The 20,823-nt window shown below is 40.5% G+C and overlaps 1 protein-coding gene across 1 annotated transcript in view; it reads right to left on the reverse strand.

The window, feature by feature from the left end:
• LOC130166185 (cytoplasmic phosphatidylinositol transfer protein 1-like) overlaps positions 1 to 20,823 on the reverse strand; it is a 74,033-nt gene that overhangs the window by 11,224 nt on the left and 41,986 nt on the right. The window contains exons 2-5 of the mRNA XM_056371591.1: positions 7,261 to 7,409; positions 3,418 to 3,506; positions 1,890 to 1,897; positions 852 to 923 (exon numbers count right to left, since the gene is read on the reverse strand). Coding sequence (XP_056227566.1) covers positions 852 to 923; positions 1,890 to 1,897; positions 3,418 to 3,506; positions 7,261 to 7,409 — 318 coding nt within the window. The remainder of the gene's footprint in view (positions 1 to 851; positions 924 to 1,889; positions 1,898 to 3,417; positions 3,507 to 7,260; positions 7,410 to 20,823) is intronic.

Below are 20,823 nucleotides of genomic sequence, written 5' to 3' on the forward strand. Positions count from 1 at the left end.
ACAACCAGCAACTCTCTGATAATTTGAAGCAAAATATGAAAGGTAAAATCAACCTACTGGCCGCCCACCATGGCATATTTCAATCAATTTGTCTGTTGCACACCACCCTACAATTCTTCTTCTTCTTCTACGCTTCTTCAGTGGCAGCCTTTGATGACTAATACAAGCTGGAGAGTGGAGTAAAATATAGAGAGAACGACAGAGAGTAGGCCAGCAGCCCAAATGAAATTAGCTGTCCAACAAGTGGAGCAGTTTTTGGCCGACTCTCAAGGCTCATGTATAGTTGGCATCGTGACATGACGGGATTGCACGGGAGGGTCTGCGAATTGCCAAATCTGCCTGAATGATGTAGTCTTTAACAGAGGTCTCATTTTCTACCATATGTCTGCTGTGTTATATTGTATTTTTTATTTATATTTCTGTACGAGAGGGACAGGAGACAGGCAGCAGTGTTACATTAAGATGAGAGATCTGTGTGGTTTGTCAGAGCCTGACTGATTCATTGACTGGGCTTATGGGCTGATACAAGCGTAATATCAGTATCAGTGTACATGTAAAATTATAAGGAATAAGAAGCTGCGGTACTGAAACAGCAAAGATAAGTTTGAGGTACAGTGACAAGTTGATTTTTCAACTGTAAAATGTCCTGCTCATCACATATCTTAGTCACAAGTCAAAAATAATATTATGTCTTAGCATGAAAAAATCATATCAGCTGGTATATTGTTATCAAATATCAGTAGCAGCCCCCAAAATCCACGCGCGTGCACACACACACACACACACACACACACACACACACACACAAACACACAAACACACAAACACACACACACACACAGTGTACTCACGTTGTCATTGCATCCTTTGTTGTCCTCATATTTTGTCTCTATGTGGATGGAGAACTTGGGCAGGAATGAGCACTGTGGATAAAGGAAATTTGTAAAACCACTTGTAAAGAAAAAAAAAAAAGAGATTTATGTGAGCTGTCAAAAAGGGGCCACTTAGTTAATACGCTTCCTTGTAACGTCTTTGAATGGTGGCGTGTAAAAGTAGACTTTTATTAACACTGACACTGACTGTCTCTCTCTTTCTATGTTCGTCTTCTCTGTATGATGTAAAGCAAAAACCCAGGCTGTGACGGTTATTTCAATGATTTCATTATGTCTATCTCCTTGTCAAAAAGTCACAAAAGCCGAGACAATTTATATTTGAGTCTTTTGGCAAAAAAAAAAAAACAAAAAAAAGCAAAACAAACTAATCTTTGGATTGGTGTATTCACATTGAGTCATACATGAACACAAAACGCTCCCACACATAAACAGACACAATATCAAGCATTTTGTTGTTGTCACAACATTGTCCTCTTTCCTGTCTTATCCCCACACCCTGAAGCGACATGACTCATGCCGTCGACATTTCTCACTCTGCACAACAGAAGCCTTATTGCTAAGTCCGATCTTTCTCGTGCATGTCTTAAAAATGTGCCTGCTTGTTCTGCAAAAGCTTCATGTGTTTTAACGTTTTGCTTATTAGCAGAGACAACACCCAGCAGTTTGTTTGTGTGTTTGTGTTCGAAAGGTAGACTGACTTATAGCTTTTGTAATTAACAAAACCTAATCCCTTTGTGAAAGAAAAGGGAAAAGGAAAGAAAACAGACATTTTAGCTTCTAAGCAAAGTGAACTACAAGTACTTCACACTCAAATCCATTCAACAAGTATTTACGATGGCAAATTTGGTTCTTCGAGCTGCGTGTTTTTTTTATTTTAGCAATGGTTATGTGTAATATGCAAGTGTTCGCTCCCAGTGACAAACATCCAACTTTGTACACCCAAAATGAATTCTCACATAAATGCCAAACAGTGAAACATGCATAGAGGATACTTACAGTATATTCTACAGGCCGAGGAGCGGGGTGACACAGACATCAGGTCGGAGCAGAGAGAGAAAACAACAGAGACACAGTTAGTTATACAGCTGGCTCAAATCTTCCACTGTATATAAAACGAAATGAGAGGGCCGCTATGTATAAAAAAAAAATGTGACTCGTTTGCATAAAGTGATGACTCTCACATCTCCAACACCCCACATCATCCCCTCCTCTGTGACTTTCTCCTCTACTTTCCCTGATTTGCTCTCATCAAAAAGAAATTCCCTTTTATCTGTTTTCCCCGGCTTGTAAAACGTCTCCCTTAGATCAGGATCATTAAAGCATCACAGAAATATGTTCTGGCCACTGCAGCTCTGATCCTTGAACTCCTGACTACTGCTGTCTGTAACGTTGGTGATTTACAAAGTGAAGCTTATTCCCCTGCTGCACTCGCTGTAAGTCAGTGTGGATAAGAAGCATTTGCTTCATGGCAAAAGTGCACAGATGTAAATACATGTCGGCTTTATCATGTTTCCATGTCAATAACACGTTCACGCTTTTCTCACATGGTGTCGTCCTGGCAAACACTGACGGTGATAGGCAGAAAGCTGCAATGGTGTGACTCAAGGTGTGATCACTTTGTCATCATCAGACATCTTTAAACATTGTTACTATTAAGAGCCTTTGTGAATCTTAAGTGTCTAATTTTTTTTGTTTTGTTTTTCAGTCTAGAGCTGCTGTCTACAACTTTAGAGTTTAAGTTAGACTGTATTGATCCATGTTTTATCCTCATTTATCTCCAGAGGTCCCTGACCTTTCGCCTTTCATTTACATTTTGCTTACAAAGATATAAAACCTCTCATTTCCAGTGTTGCTGCGTCCTGCCTGGGATCCCTGTGTCCATACTCACTGTAAGCCTTGCCGTGGTAAAACCTCCACGTCCTTCAGAAATTACATATGTAGAAGCTGAAATCTGAGCATCAGAGCTTCCTGAATTATACAACACATGTCTGAGGTTTCACAGGGACTTTGGTGGAAAAGCTTTTTCCTGGAGGTGTGTCTTTTTTTTTTTTTTTTTTTTTAAACATGTTAAAAATGCAGTGGAGACTAGTAATCTTGGATCATGTGCTAGAAAGAACTCTTTCCTGTGCTTCTACAGAACTCCTACTATTGTTCTCACACTGGTCTAACTCCCTAAAACATCCAGTAAAACATCAAGTGCACCAAGTGGTGAGTGCTGAGTTAACAGTATTTTCACTGACAAAACAACTTTTGGCCAACCAAAAACTAACTGAAAGCTGACCTTTAGAAAAAAGCATTGCACTTCATGTGACTGCAGTGCTAAGCTATTCAAGTCTGAGATATTGCATGCTCCATTTCTACACCAGGCAAGTGTTCCTGTGTTACAGTTGGGCTCTTTCTCTTACAGCAGCTAAGTGGATTTGATATGATGTGAATGGTGAGTGTGTATGTGTGGCTCTGGCCAATATTTGGTCCGAGAGATCTTCAAACTGCATCGGGCTGATTAGCTTTACGGTAAGCTCACCTGTTATGGTGTAAGGGTAGTAGTTCCACGCTTTCTCTGTCACGTAGAAGATTTTGGGAACCACTGCTCGAGCCCAGCTGGGTAATTTACTGCAGAGGCACATTGAGAAAGACAAAAACAGATGAGGAGAGAGACTGTGAGTATTTAGGAGCAAAGCTGGGATGGGGGGTGAAACTTCTTCCGTTATCACAGCGATCATCAAAAACTTGTTCCACTCGTGAAAGGAAAATATGCTCCGAGTGGAGAAACTAAAGGACAATATAAAATCCTCTCTTTTCAGGAACACCTTCTTCACATTCACACAATTACATATTCCCACCTGGAAGCTGCCCAGTACAACCACTGAGCTGCAGTTGCAGGTTTAAGGCTTTTGCTCAAGAGCACTTCAGTGGCTGTAATGAGGGAAGTGCTGCTCTTTCACATTCCCTTCCCCATTAGCTGTACTTTGTATTAATTTGATAGTCTGGACTCATAACTGACATTTCTTTTCAACATTTCAATAACTGTGAACAATAAATCAATCTAGCACGTAAATAACCAGACCAACCAGTAATGAAAACATTTTTTATTTTGTCTGTATTATTTTTTCTTTTTGCCAACAGTTAGATCAGAAGACTGATACCACCCGTGTAGCTTCAGTGTGAAACTACACCCAGCAGGTGGTTAGCTTAGCTTAGCACAAAGACTGGAAACAGGGGGAAACAGCTAGCCTGACTCTGTCCAAAGGAAATAAAATCCACCAACCAGCACATCTAAAGCTGAATAACTTTTTATATCTTGTTTGCTTAATCTGTACAAAAAACGTGTAAAAATGACACACTGTGATTTCACAGCTTGTAAAACTGAGCCCATTGTGGCACTCTAAATCTCCCTGTATTATCTGCCATATGTTCACTGTTCATAGAGGTACAGCATACTGCCAATATGTGCACCCAGGGGACTTTGTGTGTGAGTGTGCACGCTTGACATTCTCCAATCTTGAACTCTGAACTCTGTTAGAATGTAATTGAGGCTGCATTGGGAATTTATTTATGAGACATGTCAAACACTGAAGTGCACGGGCTTTCATGTAGCCTGTTTTCAGCTCCACTTCCTTTGATTGACATGGATTGACAGTTTCTTACGGAGGACAAAAATGGCGCCCACTGCATCGTGACGGCTGTGAATAAAAACAGCCTGCGACGGTCACATTGTGAGAATATTGGCAGTCTCCCTCATTCTCTCTCTCTCTTTCTTTTTCAGTCTCCCAACAAAAGAGACTGACACTCCTCCTACACCTCCATCTGTTGATTTCTCCCATTCCCTCCTTGTTCTTTTAGAGATCTTTGCCAATAGCTGCTGCGACGGGGGCCCACATTGCCAAGCGTGCAAGCGCTGTGGGTGGCTGTTCAGAGTTTTCACGCCAAAGCCGCTGTTTGTATTTAGAAGAAAGAAAAACACTAGTTTAGTTGAACACATCCAAGGAAAGGCAAAACTTTATTCAATCATAGAATCAACCATCCTCTCTCTGATCTTAATGAAGGTTATTGACGGAACAAGCGTGGAATCGATGTTCAGGTCGGAAGAGATCATACCAAATAGTGAAGTACAATGCGAGGCAGATTGTGAGGATTAATGTGGTGGCTGAAGCGTGACAGAACGAGTCCAGATTGATTTCCCTGCTGGTGAACCAGAGCTAAATGTTTAGTTGTTGCAGAGCCAATGGTGGAGGGCAATTTGAATAAGGCAGGATGGCAAAATCCATTTTATTAACCAATATACAACATAATCTAACTTGGTTTTACATTACTTAATGTAACCCTGAAAATGTTAAACTTACAGTGGTGAACTTCATCAGCAAGAAATCACTTGTTATGTTCTGATCCTACACTGCGGCTGTTTGCTTTTTTTCTGCTTATTTTTCACTTTTTCATTCAGAAAGGAGTACGTTTCATTTACAGCACGGATGGATATACAAATCCTGTATGGCACTGTCTCGTTATGCGTTTATCAGCATTAATGTCAATGGAGGAAGAAGACCATCCATCCATCCATCCATACATCAGCTATACTGTTCATTATTTTGAGGGTTGCGCGGGGGAGGGGCTGGAGCCAATCCCAGCTGACATTGGCCGAGAGGCGGGGTACACCCTGCACAGGTGGCCGGTCCATCACACAGCAAGAGCGGACAAATCTATAATAAATCACCTTTTCATGGCACAACTTCAGAGAGAACCACAATATTCAATGCGAGCAGTGTTTATGCATCATTTAGTGTTCGTCCTGACAAATAAACATTTTATCTTAATAAAATGTCGGCTACTCTGGAAAGGTCAGTGCTTTGTTTTTTTTTCCATCTAAGCAGCAGATGTAATGGATATGGATGGATATAAAAGCTGAGCATTTCAGTGGTTTGGATTGCTTCATTTCTGTCCTTTCCTGTTTTCCTCCTTTCTCACTTGCTCTGTTAAAAGGCCCTCCATGTAATGACAGTTTAAGTAAACTGTTGAAATCTTGTAAAAAAAATAAAAAAAAATTAAAAAAAAGAGTTGTGAAAGAAATGAACTGGACCGGAACCACTAAAGATATTTCCATACATGTTGGCTACATTTTGACACTTTGACTGTTCAGTATGGTGGGTGCAGTCTAGGAGGTCATGGAAGGACCGTTTATATTTTGAAACGTCTAAAGCTACTTTTGAATTGATGTGCAGAGACATCCCAAACCTTCTCCATTATATAATAACTTGTCTTCCCTTGCTATTCAAACCATGATTTCAATGCTGTCCAAACAAAGCTTTGAGCAAGTGTAAAAACAGTTTTTCATGAATTTGAGAAACTTGTTAATAAAATGCTCTATTTTAGTTTCTGCTTTCCTCATTCAAAACAAAGCAAAGTGAATGAAAATACCTGAATGGAAACCCAACTTATCTCTGTTTGCTCCCTCTGCCTTCTTTCTTCCTCTCCTCTGCAGAGCAGAGCTGTCAGCTGTGCTGACTCAACATAATCAGTTCCCCGGCCTGGTGAACGCTGACACAGGTATTTGAGCTCACAGCATCTCTGTCCCTCCTCTCTTTTCTCTCTGTCTTTTTTCCCCCTTTCTTTTCCTCCCACTGTCACTCTCTTTTTGCTCTCTCTTTTTTTCACACACTTTCCTTCCTATTCTCTGTCATCTCTCTCTGACTCATGAGGGTCTAAGGGGACTGTGCATGGAAGTGTCACACATGCATCTGCATACGCACTTACACATACTCGTGCACAAAGGTGTTCACAGGATGCAGTGAGATGCATTGGTATGGGGTGATATATAACTGTGATGAACAAGTAGCTCAAAGAAAACCTGCTAGTAACAACTTGTTGTGGGCAGCATGTGTGTATCTGTGTGTGAACAAATCTTAACAGTCTTATCAAATGACTGAATGTAATCTTAACTACTTGATAGGCTCATATCCAATATTCTTTGTACTCCAGGTTTTCCAACACCACATGTAAAGTAGTAATTGTCACTAAGCCAACTGCTGTAGTGTTTTGCTTCAGCACTACCCAGAGATACCCTGTCAATCAACCAGTGTGGGTGGTTTTGTGATGCCTTTTATCTTGAATTTACTGTTAACAAAGTTTAAGTTTCTGTGGGTCATGCTCTTTTCTTTAACTGTTCAACCATGGTGGCTACTGTCTTACCCTCCACCCCCTCCGTCCTTCCTCTGTTATTTTTACTAACAAACACACTGTCCTGTGGGCCAGAGGATTCAGCCCAAGACAAACATCAAATATAATCACTTTCATGTATTAAATCAACTGCCAATAGAGTGAACCCCCCCCCACCCCCACAACAATAATCTATTTAGAAACATGTTCCACCAACCTGTTGAGGTAGACTCGTTTCTCTGTGAACTGTCCTTGGCCGTGGGCCGGGTCTTCATAGGGTTCATTCTGGACGACCTCCACCCCTTCCCCTCGATCACTCTGCTCATGGCTGTGTTTACTGATCATGTACAGCTGCCCAATCCGGTACTGGAAGATAAAACACAGAGAGAGGAAATGTTCACACACAACCGCATGGGAAACTTAGAAACCTTGAAACAGTAGCACATAGTGTGCCAGCCAGTGGACAAACTGTAGTCAAAGACAATTAGATGTGCTGATATGATAAAAATGGCCATAAGTAAAGTGTCAAGTCCTGAGCGCTTACAGGAATTCATCATCAGCAGATCATGTGATGTGACTGAAAGCTCCTGAAAACTACTAAATGGACCCTAGATATTGAGATTACTTTCTAAGCTGCTGTTTCCAAGGTCAAAGTCTGAACCTCAGTGTTTGTGACGTGGCCCTAAATGAATGCACAATCTTTCTACCAAAGTTGGAACAGTTTGTACGCAAATTGTAGAAAGTATATAAGTCATCAGCTAAAAAAAAAAAAACACCCTGTATAATTATCATAAAACACATTCCTACTGCATCTTCTCATTTTTCATCAGACCAATTACCACTTTGTTATCATGCAAAACAGTGTCAGGAGCCGGAGGCCGGGTAACAAACACCGAGTGGTGCCACTACTATCTACAACCTTCACACACCAGTTCACCAGTGTGACTTTATTCACACTTTTGTATCTGTTTCGTTTTCAGGATGTTCTTCTGTCATCAGTAAAAGCAGAATATAATTACACTGTCAAGCATATTTCCTTTTTTAAAACTAATTATGACAAATACTCTGAAGCAGTACCTCAGGTTCAGTAAAAATCTATGAGACACCTTCACTTATTTCAGAATATAAATGGCGCAGTCAGATAGATAATCCTAAATATAACTTCAGGGTTCAGTACAAAGTTAAATTATAGACAACTATAGTTCAAGTGTGATTTGTCTGCTGCCCTGTAGCTGTCAGAAAGCGGGGGAAACTTCACTCGACGACAAGGTGAAAAGCATATGTTTTGGGTGAGTCTGACCATGAATTGCCTGACTGTTTGGCCCTCATTCTTTATTTACTGCATTATTTACTTAGTTGAGGAAAAGGCCAGAAAATAAAGTCAAGTCATGGCTAATTCTGCTGCACTAATGCATCTTCGACTAAAGGGCAGACTCACAGTTTGTTTTCGGCGAAGCCTCTTTTGTTTTAATGAACATGACTCTGGCATTTGTACATATTGGACCACGCTCAGTCCATTAAACACTCCACCATGCAATAACAGGTCTTCTTTCAGTTTTAGATGCCCTGGAGCATGTTCACTTTATTCTGGCAATAAAGTGTGGATTGACTATTTTTAAGGCAGCCTCTCTGTCTTCTTTTGATCTTTAATCTTCATATTCTAAATCCAAAGCTTCTGTTTGTGACAAAAGACCCAGAAAGGAGAAGATATGGAAATGAATGAATGATTTCAAAGAGAGAGAAAAGGAGCTGAGAGAGAGCTAGAGACTGAGGAGCATCAAAGGAGGGCAAGTTGAGGAGTTTTAATGAGAAGGAGGAGCTGGAATTAAATCAAAGACAGAGAGAAGAGAGACACAACTGGAAATTTTTGACAACAGATTGGAAGGAAGAGAGTAAGAAGAGGAGAAAAATGAGGCGTAAACGGCAGGAAAAAGATGGTTTGATGATGAGCGATGATGCTTATAATCTTTTTATCTTTTAAGGCTGTGAACAAGTGAAGCTTCACTCTGTTTCCTGCTCAGTCACCAGATACTTTCTCTTCTATCTGTGCTCTTCTCTGCCACACATGAGCTTCAGTTACAAAAAGAAATCCCAGAAGTGAGAGTAGAGCACTAATAATGAAAAAGGGAGCAAAATCAACTGCATTCCTCTGGGTTCCACCCTTCCTCTCTCCCTGACCTTTACCTGTCACGGCTGTGGGCTGAGCTGTGAAATGCCGTCAGGGGAAAATGCGAGGTGCTTGCCCAAAACAGCCCCCTGCAGGGAGGCTGAAAACGGTGTCAGCACCTTAGCTGCTGTTGCAAATCTCTCATGGAACAACTACTTTAAAGGTATGTGCTAAAATAAATGAAACAATTATGAAACAGGTCCATGTGTCCTTAGACCAGGCCAAGTGGAAGGATGCAAGCAGCTATACAACAGATCCTATAATAGGGGATTGGCAAAGTTGGGGCATCTGCAGCTTCTAGAAAGCCAGTTTTTAACACTTTGCATGACAATGTTTGACGCTTGATTAAATTCAACAGAATAAAGGTCTAAAATAGAGAAACCAGAAGTTGGTAAAAACAGTTGAATTTAGATGAATAATAAAAGGGTAATGCCCAGCTACATTAACAAAGCAGTACTTGTTCTAATAACTATCCCATAATTATCTCATACTTGATGGGTCAAGTGAGCTGACCCTACTATATGTGAAGATAGAAAGGTTTTATGTAATACAATATACTGTATATTAATATATATGTTTATACATTTGTGACATTTAACTACTAGTCTGGTGAAAAAACGTAACATTTACAATCATCTACCCTGAAGATTTACCACACAGGTAAAATCCCTGCATCAATTAAGTCTTTGTGTTTTGTGGAGGTGTGGTGATGGTCATTGTTATGCTCAGCAACGGCTTTCAGTGGCCGATTCTGCCCCAGAGACAAGAGAATAATCATCTGAAAAATAGACACTCCCACCAGAGTAAAGAGGCTTTAGCATACTGTAGGAAAAGGGTGGTGAACTAGAACAGCTTTTGATTAATGCTGATTAAGTATTGGGCAGGAGAAAAAAAAAAAACCCTCCCTTTTGCATTTCACTCACTTTATGAGTTTCTTATTCTTATTTCCTCTTGTGGTTGATGTCTGGTCATTTTAATGAAAAGGAGACTCTGCAGAAGATTGCAGTTTTGTTGGAATTTAAAACAGCAGTTACTCATGGGCACAGAGGAAATATTTTTCCAGGACTGTTTTGGTACAGTGACCACCTGGTAGTACATTTTACAGAGCCGAAATATAGAGACAAACATTCACGCTCACAGTTACACCTATGGGCAATCTAGAGTCGCCGATGAACCTAAACTGGGCGGAGAACATGCAAACTCCACGTCCACATCCCCAGAATTTTCTTGCTGCGAGGCGACGGTGCTAACCACTGCAGCACCGCGCCGCCCCTGCATGAATTCAAACACTTACAAATGCAAACCTAAGTGGTCACACAGATGTGCACACAAACACACAATTATGCACATCTACTCTCTCACAACGTAGTAACCACTCATCCGCGCGATGCTCTTGTATATTAAAATCAATAAGCCATTAACGTTGCACGGAATACCGCCGGTAACCCATTAAACTGTGTTTCCCCACAAACTTCAGTTGCAGCATCTTGGCTCTGTGTTCTCTGTGGTGCTGTAGTTTCACTGTGAAACTTTGAAAGGGCGGCAACGCAATGACTCACACCCTCTGTATCGGTTCACTCCAAGGACCCCCACTCTCTAGACAGTGGTATACATATAACATTGCAGTGTCAGAAAAGGACATACGCAATAAGAAAACACACATACAAACTAAGTCTTAAAAAGTCTAGAGAGCCAGACACAGCAGCAGGTTATGATCAGAGACGAGCAGTTATTAAGACATTGTGTTTGGCTGACCTCTGCCTTAGTGAGGATGTGTTGTATAAAAATGTTGTCCTTTTGTTTTCTTTTTTTGTTTGACATTTTCTCCACTGTGCAGCATCTGTCACAGGTGTCTACTGCTACAAACTGACTGAGCGACACAGTGACAGCAACAAAGGCGCAAAGAGAAATGTTTGCTTTGGCTTTTGACCAGATGCCAAAACAATTAATTAGTTAGTCAACAAAGGGAAATGTGTGCAACTATTTTGACAAGCATATAACAGCTTTTTTAATTTTTCAGGAAAGAATTTCAGACAATTGATGCTCTAGCTTCTAAAATGTGAGGATGATTTACTGCTTTTCATTGGTTGGAGGGGTGGGGGCCGCGTGGGGGGGGGGTGGGGTGGGGGGGTTGATGGATAATGAAACCAAGAAGCACTTTGATGATAACTGTAACCTTGGGCTCCAGGAAATTGTGGTTGGCATCTTTCACCACTTTCTGGCATTTTGTAGACAAAACAATGAATAAAGATCATCAGCTAACAATAATCCACATCCTGTAGATTTATCTGACCTCAACAAACCTCTATCATCATTCATTAAAAGGCACAGTCCAATATTCTAGGCTTGTTTGTAGGCGAACAACAGGTAACCCCAGTTACTGCAAGATGTACTGTATGGACTGCTGTTCCTGAAGAAATGGTTACAGCACATATAGGACCTGCCCCTGAAATTACAATTTGTCATTTTACATTTTTAAATAGTGTGTTAAATAATGAGACGTAGATGTGTCATATAAGAATGTTTTTTAACTTTGGATTGAATCAGGCAAGCTGTTTCCCCTTGCCTCTAGTCTTTATGCTAAGCTAGGCTAATCACCCACGAGCTTTAGTTCCATACTTAACACCCATGACTGTATATAAAGATGGACGACGCATCTCCACTTCCTGTAAAAAAATAAGCCAAAATAGCCTGGATTAGGGCGCCGCCATCTTGCCCTGATAATGTGCGCAGTAGTGATCGGAGGGTAGAGCCATGACACCGCGATAGGTCCCACCCATACACCCGCACAGCTGTCAATCGTGATGTCACGCCCCCTGTTTCTAGCATCAAATAACTAACCAAAACCAAACTTATCAGAAAAATGAACACTTGAAGATACATCCAGCATGAACTACCTAAAATGACAGAAAGCATCCTCAGGAAAATTTGACACATACTTGGAAGGAGCTGTGTTTATGACCTTTACTCCAGCCAGCCACCAGGGGGCAATGAAGATGTTTTGGCTTCACTTTTGGGAGCTGTCTTGTCTCTAAACTTCTGTGGGTAATATCTGGTTCTTAGGTGCTAAATGCTCCGCTATGTTCATGCACCTAGTTGTTAACTTTGTCAGTTAGCCGGTTGGTGTCTGGCAAAAAAAAAAAGTGTAGAGACGGTCTTTGTGCAACTTTTGTTACTGAAAACACTTTAACCAAAGAAAAGACCTGAAAGACCCTATAAAACTTTACAGGGGAACTGCAGAGTCAGGTGATAATTCTCTGAGGGTTCATTCATCACCACAAGGAACCCTTTTTGACACAAGTGGTCATGTCATCCATTGTTAATTCAAAATTATTAATTAAAGATACTTTAACAGTCACTTAGTTAAAATTACCTCAAGCAAATTGAGCGGCAGTCGAGCAAAGCCAACAAAACAGTGTCGCGGAGAGTTTTCATGAGCATGCAAGATTATAAAATGCATCAGGCAAAGGGACATTTTCAGCTCTCACACAACTGAAATGATCCCTACACAGTGCGAGGAGCTGGAGAGCTCAGCTGGTACAGCAGTTAGAAAGAAATTAAAGACCAATCTTCATGTGTTTTCCAGCTGGGGTATAGTTACTCAGTTAAACTATATGTATGTATGTATGTATGTATGTAAACAGCATTAGTACTTTTATTTAATATAGATGAGGTCTGGTCGTGTTCCAGTAATCAGACTTGGGCGACCTAGTACTTTAAGACAGTCTGCCAGCAACATGTTAACTTCTGAGACATTTCAGAGTGAGTCACAATAAATTAATTACAGAGAATGTCAATAAGATCAGCGCTGAAAATGAACATGCTTTGAAATATGTAGGACTCCAAACAAGGATAGCGCTGTATTAGAGAAGATTATATAATTCGGTGTTTCAAATGGAAAAAGCCCTGTGCCCATTTGTGTTTTAATTTATTAATGCAGCATATAGTCAAAGCTGAAAAAGTAGGAGTTATTACATCACCTCTCTTATCTCTAACTGATTATATGGTAAGAGCAAAAACACAAACACCATAACTGCTGTCCTTCCATCAATTCAGTCTCTTCTATCCCAAACCACAGACACGTCTGCTCCATTAATAAAAGTTCACCTTTTCATTGATGCCTCGAAAGCAAAGGTAGCGTTTCTAAAAATAGCTCTGGGCTGTGGTGGGGGCGAGCCAACCAGGTTAAGAGCTACTGTAAATAATGCAGATGCTCTCCATCCTTCTTCTACATGCCACATACTAAATGAGAGAGGTGAGCGGTGCAGACTGAAACACACTGAGGCAGAGGACAAGCTGAGAGGGGAATTAAAGAGAGGACAAGAGATCAGAAGGGGATCTTTTCTTTGTAAGTGAGGACATAGTAGCAGAAATTGAGAGAGAGGTACAGAGGCACAGAAATAAATGCTTGGGACATGTGGGCAGTAAAGTGTGACATCAGCCTAATAAAAACACCCGTTTAGACAAGAGACGTCCTTTTCCATTCACCTCGTCATCGATGAGCTATCGCGGTAATCAACTTCTAAAAATTCAAGGGTGTGCGTACGCGATGCACGAGGGCTTGTGCGATTATTTGAAATGTTCGAGGACACCGTGATGAATGTGCTCGACCGCAAACAAACCCAAAACGGACCACTCAATATTAGGGAGGGTTTATACAACAACAAATAAAAGCTTGTGCTGCCTGTTGGAATAGCTCTGTTATTTTCCCCCACATGTAGCAAAAACAGGCAACCACTTCAGCGCTGAAGTAAGACTCACTCCGTCTCTCGTCTGGGATCTTCACAGTGTGATCGATCATTTTGTTACATGATGCAGCCGGCACAAAGAGGGCAGTACTTGGCCTCATCTTTATTCGATTTGTCTAATCACAAGGCCCCCTGGTTTGTTGTTGCTCATTAATCAATGCCAATAAACTAGAGTGTTTTGTCATCATCACTGCTTGTTACAGGGTTCTGGTCCAAGTTGTTGAAACCCAAATCCACAAACTGCATTCTGACAGACCTGAAATCACAATTTACTACCTAACTGTCCTCTGCGTACTTTTTGGACTTGTGTGTTAGCCACTGGTGGGTGATCACAAACATTACATTTTCTTCAAATGGAACCATTGTGTAAATGACTGTTTTGCTTCATCTTTGAAACAGAGGACTCACTGTTAGCTGATTTGGCAGCTTGTTATCCTGCTGGGTTCAAGATTTTTACTCATTTTCACCAGTTAACTATTCACAAAGAAAACCTGTCTGTGGTTTTCCTGGCTTCTTTCTGCATGATAAATACATTCCACAGTCTGCTGTTTATCAGATGTCACCATTTACACTCATGAAAGCTTTTTGCTTAAAGTGGTTGAAATATCTTCTCTTCCCACACCTGACGACTCAGATGATATTACTCATGCAAGAATATTTTCAAATTCTTATCCCAAACTTCTCTTACCATTTCCCTTGAGGCCTTTACACACCAAACTCTCTAAACTGCACAAACCTAAATTTCATCCTTTCAACCTGATGAATGTCACCTGTTGGCATCATTAGCATAATCGGCAGTGCCCTACCTTTTTTTGCTCTGTCTGTTGTCAAGTTTCATTTACAATAATGTCACCCAGGAGAGAAAATAAGAATTTCATTGCACAGAGGTTCAACCCTCACTGTCGGAAATCAGCAGACGAAAACATAACACATTTAGCAGTGTCAGTAGTTGTACTAGGGGACCTGAAATGATTACAAAATATGAATACAGCCTCCGCTGGGTCATCAGAGTGGCACCGTACTGTGACAGAAATAAAGAGCGATTGGTTTAACGCGAAGTTAGATACTAAACAACGTCTTTACAAAGCAAAGTGATCCATGACTTAGATGGGAGGCGGTCAAGGGGACGTGACAGTTATGAAGATGAACAATAGAATATTATGCAGCAGGTGACAGAACACTGTCAGGTGTTGATCCTGCACAGTGACGCATGAACACCCTGAGGCAGCTGTTGAAAGTGAGAGAATTTCAAAAACTACTGAACTGCATAAGTTGCCATGTCAAAATAGATAATTATGAAATCTAGAAAAACTTTGGTTAAGATTTGGTGAACAGAATATTAATCTTGCATTAGGTTTATTTTATTTATCTATTATTTGTTATTATTTATTTTGGTTGACAAACAAGATTTTTCCAGTGCGGAGAAAGGTGGACAATCTTAGACAATCATGACTCCTTACAGGCCTGGACGACCTGTGCGTTTTTGTTTGTATCTCAGAGAAAACTGATAAATGCAAAAAAGTTCTTCTTAAAATCACTCCTACATGCCACTTAAGAACAAATCTGTCCGGACGAGTGGTTCTTGCACGAGGCCTGTTGTTCTCAGCTGCCAAGATTCACTGAGAAAAGAAATGCTCCAGATTTCAAAAACACCACATACAGTGAAATATGCCAGCAAAAATGCCATGGTTGGAAAAACCTCTAGTGTAATTCTCAATGTTTGACCACCCAAATTTGTATCAATATCTCTAGATACTTTCCAATAAAATAAATGAATAAAATTATTTGCGATAGATCACGGATGTGAATGTATTTTAATCATAAAAATAGTAGAAGATTCACATCTTCCAAAACCTTCCACGACTTGTCTGAGGCTCACTCTTTGGAAAACACAACAAAACGCTCAATCAGTTGCATCAGACACAATTTAAATTATTCACACTTCAATCATTTTTCAATTTTTCAATCCAGTTCATTTTCATCTCATTTATTTCTGCCCACCTGAAGTGTTTTTATGTAATGGCACAGGCCTTGCCCAACCACCGATAAAGTCTTTATTTTACTTCATAAAACCACAAATAGTTCCATTCAGTAACAAGAAAGAAAAAAAAAACTGTGTACTACTGCTCCCATTTCTAAAGGCTTAAAGAGGTCTAGACTTGCTGTCAGACGGCCAGACATACCGCTGGACTGGAGAAACATAATATAAATAAACAACATAGCTGCGTTAAGCTGTATCGATCAATATGTGGTCTATCTGGACTCCCTCAGCATTTCTGTGCAGTCAATAATGCTACAGCACCATCATCAAGAAAGTGGAGTAGGGAAGGCGAAGGGGGGGAAGGAAGAGAGGAGTTGGCATCGTTGTATGGTCAGTAAAGCTACAGTACTGTTGTGTGTGTGGGGTGGTTGAGAAGGTCAGAAGATGAAGGGAAAAAAAAGAGAAGAGAGAGCGGGGAAAAAAAGGAAAAAGAGAAGGGATAAGGGAGAGAAAGGGGAAATCAGCAGATTGAGAAGAGAGGCTAACAGGAGGAAGACAGGAGGAAGGAAAGAAAGAGTACACAGAGAGAGGAAGAGTTGTGATCAGCAGGACACACATCGCTGTGTGTCACTGCGTTTGCACAAAGCAGGAACTCAAATGAATGAGAGCAATAACCCAAGACAGGCGACAATGGATAGAGGAAAGAGCAGGATCATTTTCTGCTCACTGAGAGATGATCTCCCTCTTTATTCTGTGGCGGCAACATCACTCGTAAAAGATATGGACGCCTGAAATACTCTGGCATCACTGGCGCACTCAGACAAACAGTGATGGAAGCATTTCAACTCACCTTTTAATTGAAAGTCTACTGTTGCTGAGGATGAGCTATAATAAGGTGCACTAAGAAAATAAGGGTATAGAGCATTTTCTTTTATGCTAGCTAAATATGTGTTTACTAGTCTTTGTAGCTTTACCATTGTACATGTGATATTTTATTTGTGAAAAGTAAAAAAGGATAAATAGTATTATCAATAAATATTAACAGGATTTTCAGTGCTTTGTTTCACTAGAATCTACAGTCTCCAGCTTGATAGAGACATTTAGTAAAAGTTTAAACCTTATGCACATTTTTACTGTGAAAAGCTAGTAATGGGAAAGCCATTATGAAATTAAGTCATGTGATTTACCATCTCGAAGCATACTTTGCTTTTACAAACACGACTAATTGGTTAATTTGATTGGGCAAAATGAAATTTTCATTCACAAGTGATCTATCATGGGCTGAGAAAGCCCTAAAAACTGGAAACTATTTTTTTTTTTTTCCAAATATATGAGCAAATAAATGAATTATTTCTGTTTAGCTTTACGAATCATAATATTCCAATAATCTATAATGTTTACCTTTTAAACATAACCTTGGCAGATGAAGCAGAATAAATGACCCTCTGTTTACAGAAGTCCTTGACGTCAGACGAAGACTCTTATGAACGACAAAAGTATCAGTGAGGACATAATTAACCTGCAGTCAAACAGCACTGCTCCTCAGTGGCCAGGTCAACACACCTCTCTATTTGAAAGTCAATGTCAAGTAATAGCTGCACTAATAGCTCTGCTAATCACTGTGTTCCACTTGTAGAGGGCCACATTAATGCCCTCAGGGAACACCATGGCAGCCCAACAGAGAGACCATTTTGTGCTTGGCGGGTACTGAAACACTGACAACTTGTATGAGCAACTTTGGTGGTGGTGGAACCTCTCGCCCCAGAGCTCATGTGATTTTAATTGCTCAATTTCCATCCGAAAAAGTGAAACAGCTCCAGAGATGACAGTGAAAGCATAAAAATAATTCTCGGCTCACAGCTTCTATAATTGAGCTCGGTGTGCTTTCCTTGGTTACCGAGTATTATGAGCCTGTTTGGGAAGCACGTATGTACATAGTGCTATCACACGCTGAGGACCTGTGGTGACACATGCAGAAAGGTTGGCTTTTCTTTTATTAATAGCTATTTTAAAAACACCACCTGAGGAGAGTTTTCTCTAGAAGACAGCACACCTAATGGCAGCCCACACAGGAAGAGTGTTGGACCCTTATTAAAAACACCAGAACTCTGCATGTGCACCTCTCCTCCTTTTTTTTTTTTTTCTTTTTTTTCATAACCTGAAGATGTAATATTGCCAGCTCAGAGTGTTAAGTGAATATGCTCTCTATCTACCTGGGTTTGAGCTGCCTCACATAAAAATCATGGAGCCAGGACTGACGCTTGGACAGATCATAGACCCATGAGCAGGACGGTAGTGGCTTGAGTAGGAGGGGTATGGTGGACAGAGGCTACATTCATATTAATACAGTTTAGTGTTAAAATGCATCCCTTTTGCTATGGTTACACCTAGCGCCCTGACTATTCGTGTGGAGTTTTTGAGCCCCTAAAGCGGAGACTTTTGAAAATGCTGCTCACTCCAACTCCACAGTTGTGTTTTAGTCTGGACCAGCCGAAATGGGGAAATGGAGAAAGTCATTTTCACAGCTGCAAACCACATTTTCTCTCCTCACCCACCCCCTCTTTCTCCTCTAAAACCCAACCAGTCGTGGCAGAGGGCCGCCCACCCGGAGCTGGTTCTATTGGAGGTTTCTTCCTGTTGAAAGGGGCAACGCAAGAGACGAGATGATGAATTCTTACAAAGGCTGAAATGATGGGTTTTATGTATGTTTGCTTCTTCATGTATGTATTTCTGACATGTAAATAACTCCCGACTTTTTTCTTAAATAAGAAAGATTCAGTTTCTTCTCTTAACAAAAATAGGTTTTTTCAGCTTTGTGATAATGCACTTTTCAGATAATTGAAGGTTTGTTTTTTTAATGGTTTATTTCACTTAAAATGTAGAAGTCTCTCAACCCCTAAGGTAACACTTAATCCTTTAAAATTAAAATTCACCAAATTTGGAGATATGTGGTTTTCATAGGACAGAAACAATCTAGGCTACATCCTAAAAATGCATATATGAAAACATTTTAATCTCACTTCTGTATGTAACTAGGATTACACAGGTCCACAGTCTTCAGCCTTTTCCTACATCTATTTACACAAACACACACACTTCAATGCATACATACACAATCACATACTGCTGGCACAGCTCTGGGCCCATCACTTTGCAGTTTCATTACCTATGATAGCAAAGACGCGCGCACACACACACACACACACACACACACACACACACACACACACACACACACACACACACACACACACACACACACACACACACACACACACACACACACACACACACACACACACACACACACACACACACACACACACACACACACACACACAATCTTCTTTCCCTGTTCTGTGCACATTTAATCAACTGGGCGGCAGTGTGCAGTGCACTGGGCTGCTCTCTCCAGATAAGATTATCCTTCAGCTGTAGGCCTGACAGTCAATAGGTAGACCAGGAGTGTAATTAGTGCGCACGTGTGTGTGTGTGTGTATGAAGGCAAAAGAGAGTAGAGAGAAAGGGCAAATGAACAAGACAGAAAAAGATGGTAAAGATACTGAATGAGTGAGTGAGAGAGAAAAAGACAGAGAAGTTCTTGATGTTGCCCAGCCTGTCCAGTCCTATAGCACATCTGCAGAAACATCTGCAGTACATCTCTGTCCTATCCTCCACAAGAAGCCTGTGGCTTCTCCCACCTTCCCTGCCGCCTTTTCCCATGGGCACACAGAGTGGGCTGAGGTAGAATTTACAGGCTGTATGAGAAAAAGCATTTGCCAGTAAAAGAAGACACTGGTTGTCTGTGTTTGTGCTTCCTTTTAAAAACAAGAGAAGTGCACAAGAGGTTTAACTGAGAGGTTGATAACAATACCTACTGGAGGCTGGAAGACAGGTTAACTGTGAGAGAAATTTTCTAACGTGTTTCCTGTCTTTGTTTTACCATCAAAGCAGATTTGCTGAGCAAGATTTGACCTTTTCACATGTTTAGTTGAAGTCAACCTGTTATTTGAGGTCGTCAACAATTGTGCTCTCTATATGTCTATATGTAGAAACTATTATTGTGGTTACTGTAAACACAGGAAGGCAACTGTGCTTTTTTTTTTTTTTTTTTTACACACCTCCAACTGGTTTGTACACTTGCACATTGGAAACTAGCTCATTGTTTAATGAGTACACTAAAGTAATCCATTACTTTATATACAACGTGAATGTGATTTCTGAGCATTAATTTCAGGTCACTAGGCAACTGACAGAGTAATAATCATTTTTACATCCTTAGTGAGACATAACATCCTCTTTGTGTGGAAAAAAAACATTTTCCTGCAAATGTTAGCATGTTAAACCTTTGTCTTTATATTGAATTTAGGCTACATATGGTCTAGGTATCAGCACATTATCTTTGGTGAATACCGAATATCAAATAAATCCAACAGAATACTGATTGTCAATGTCAATCTAAACATGCACAAGTCCATTTAAAGGCCAAATAACTACTGAATATTGTTTCTGCTACATTCATTTTGTGGCGCTCTGTGTGCCTGTCATTTGGGGTGCAGAGTTTCTACGATTCCAGGACTACATCATGAAAAAAACAATCCTGGATGAAACACTCATTTTAAAAGGAATTAAATAAAAAAAAAAAAAAGATCTCAGTTGTTATATATTGACTTTGATGGCTGCTCCCTTGACCTTTAAGTGAAACAAACTGTGCTGAGGTGTCCACCTGTGACTCAACCTGATACCTGTCAGCTCCAAGTTCCTGCTAATGTGGGACAAAGTGCTGGCCAGCTGAGGCACACACCCGGGACACATGCCTCACCTCTGACAGAACTATTAATCACCCAAACTATTATTATTCATCATATCATCACACATGCAGAC

Source organism: Seriola aureovittata, chromosome 3 (assembly GCF_021018895.1).
Source record: "Seriola aureovittata isolate HTS-2021-v1 ecotype China chromosome 3, ASM2101889v1, whole genome shotgun sequence".
Taxonomy (NCBI): domain Eukaryota; kingdom Metazoa; phylum Chordata; class Actinopteri; order Carangiformes; family Carangidae; genus Seriola; species Seriola aureovittata.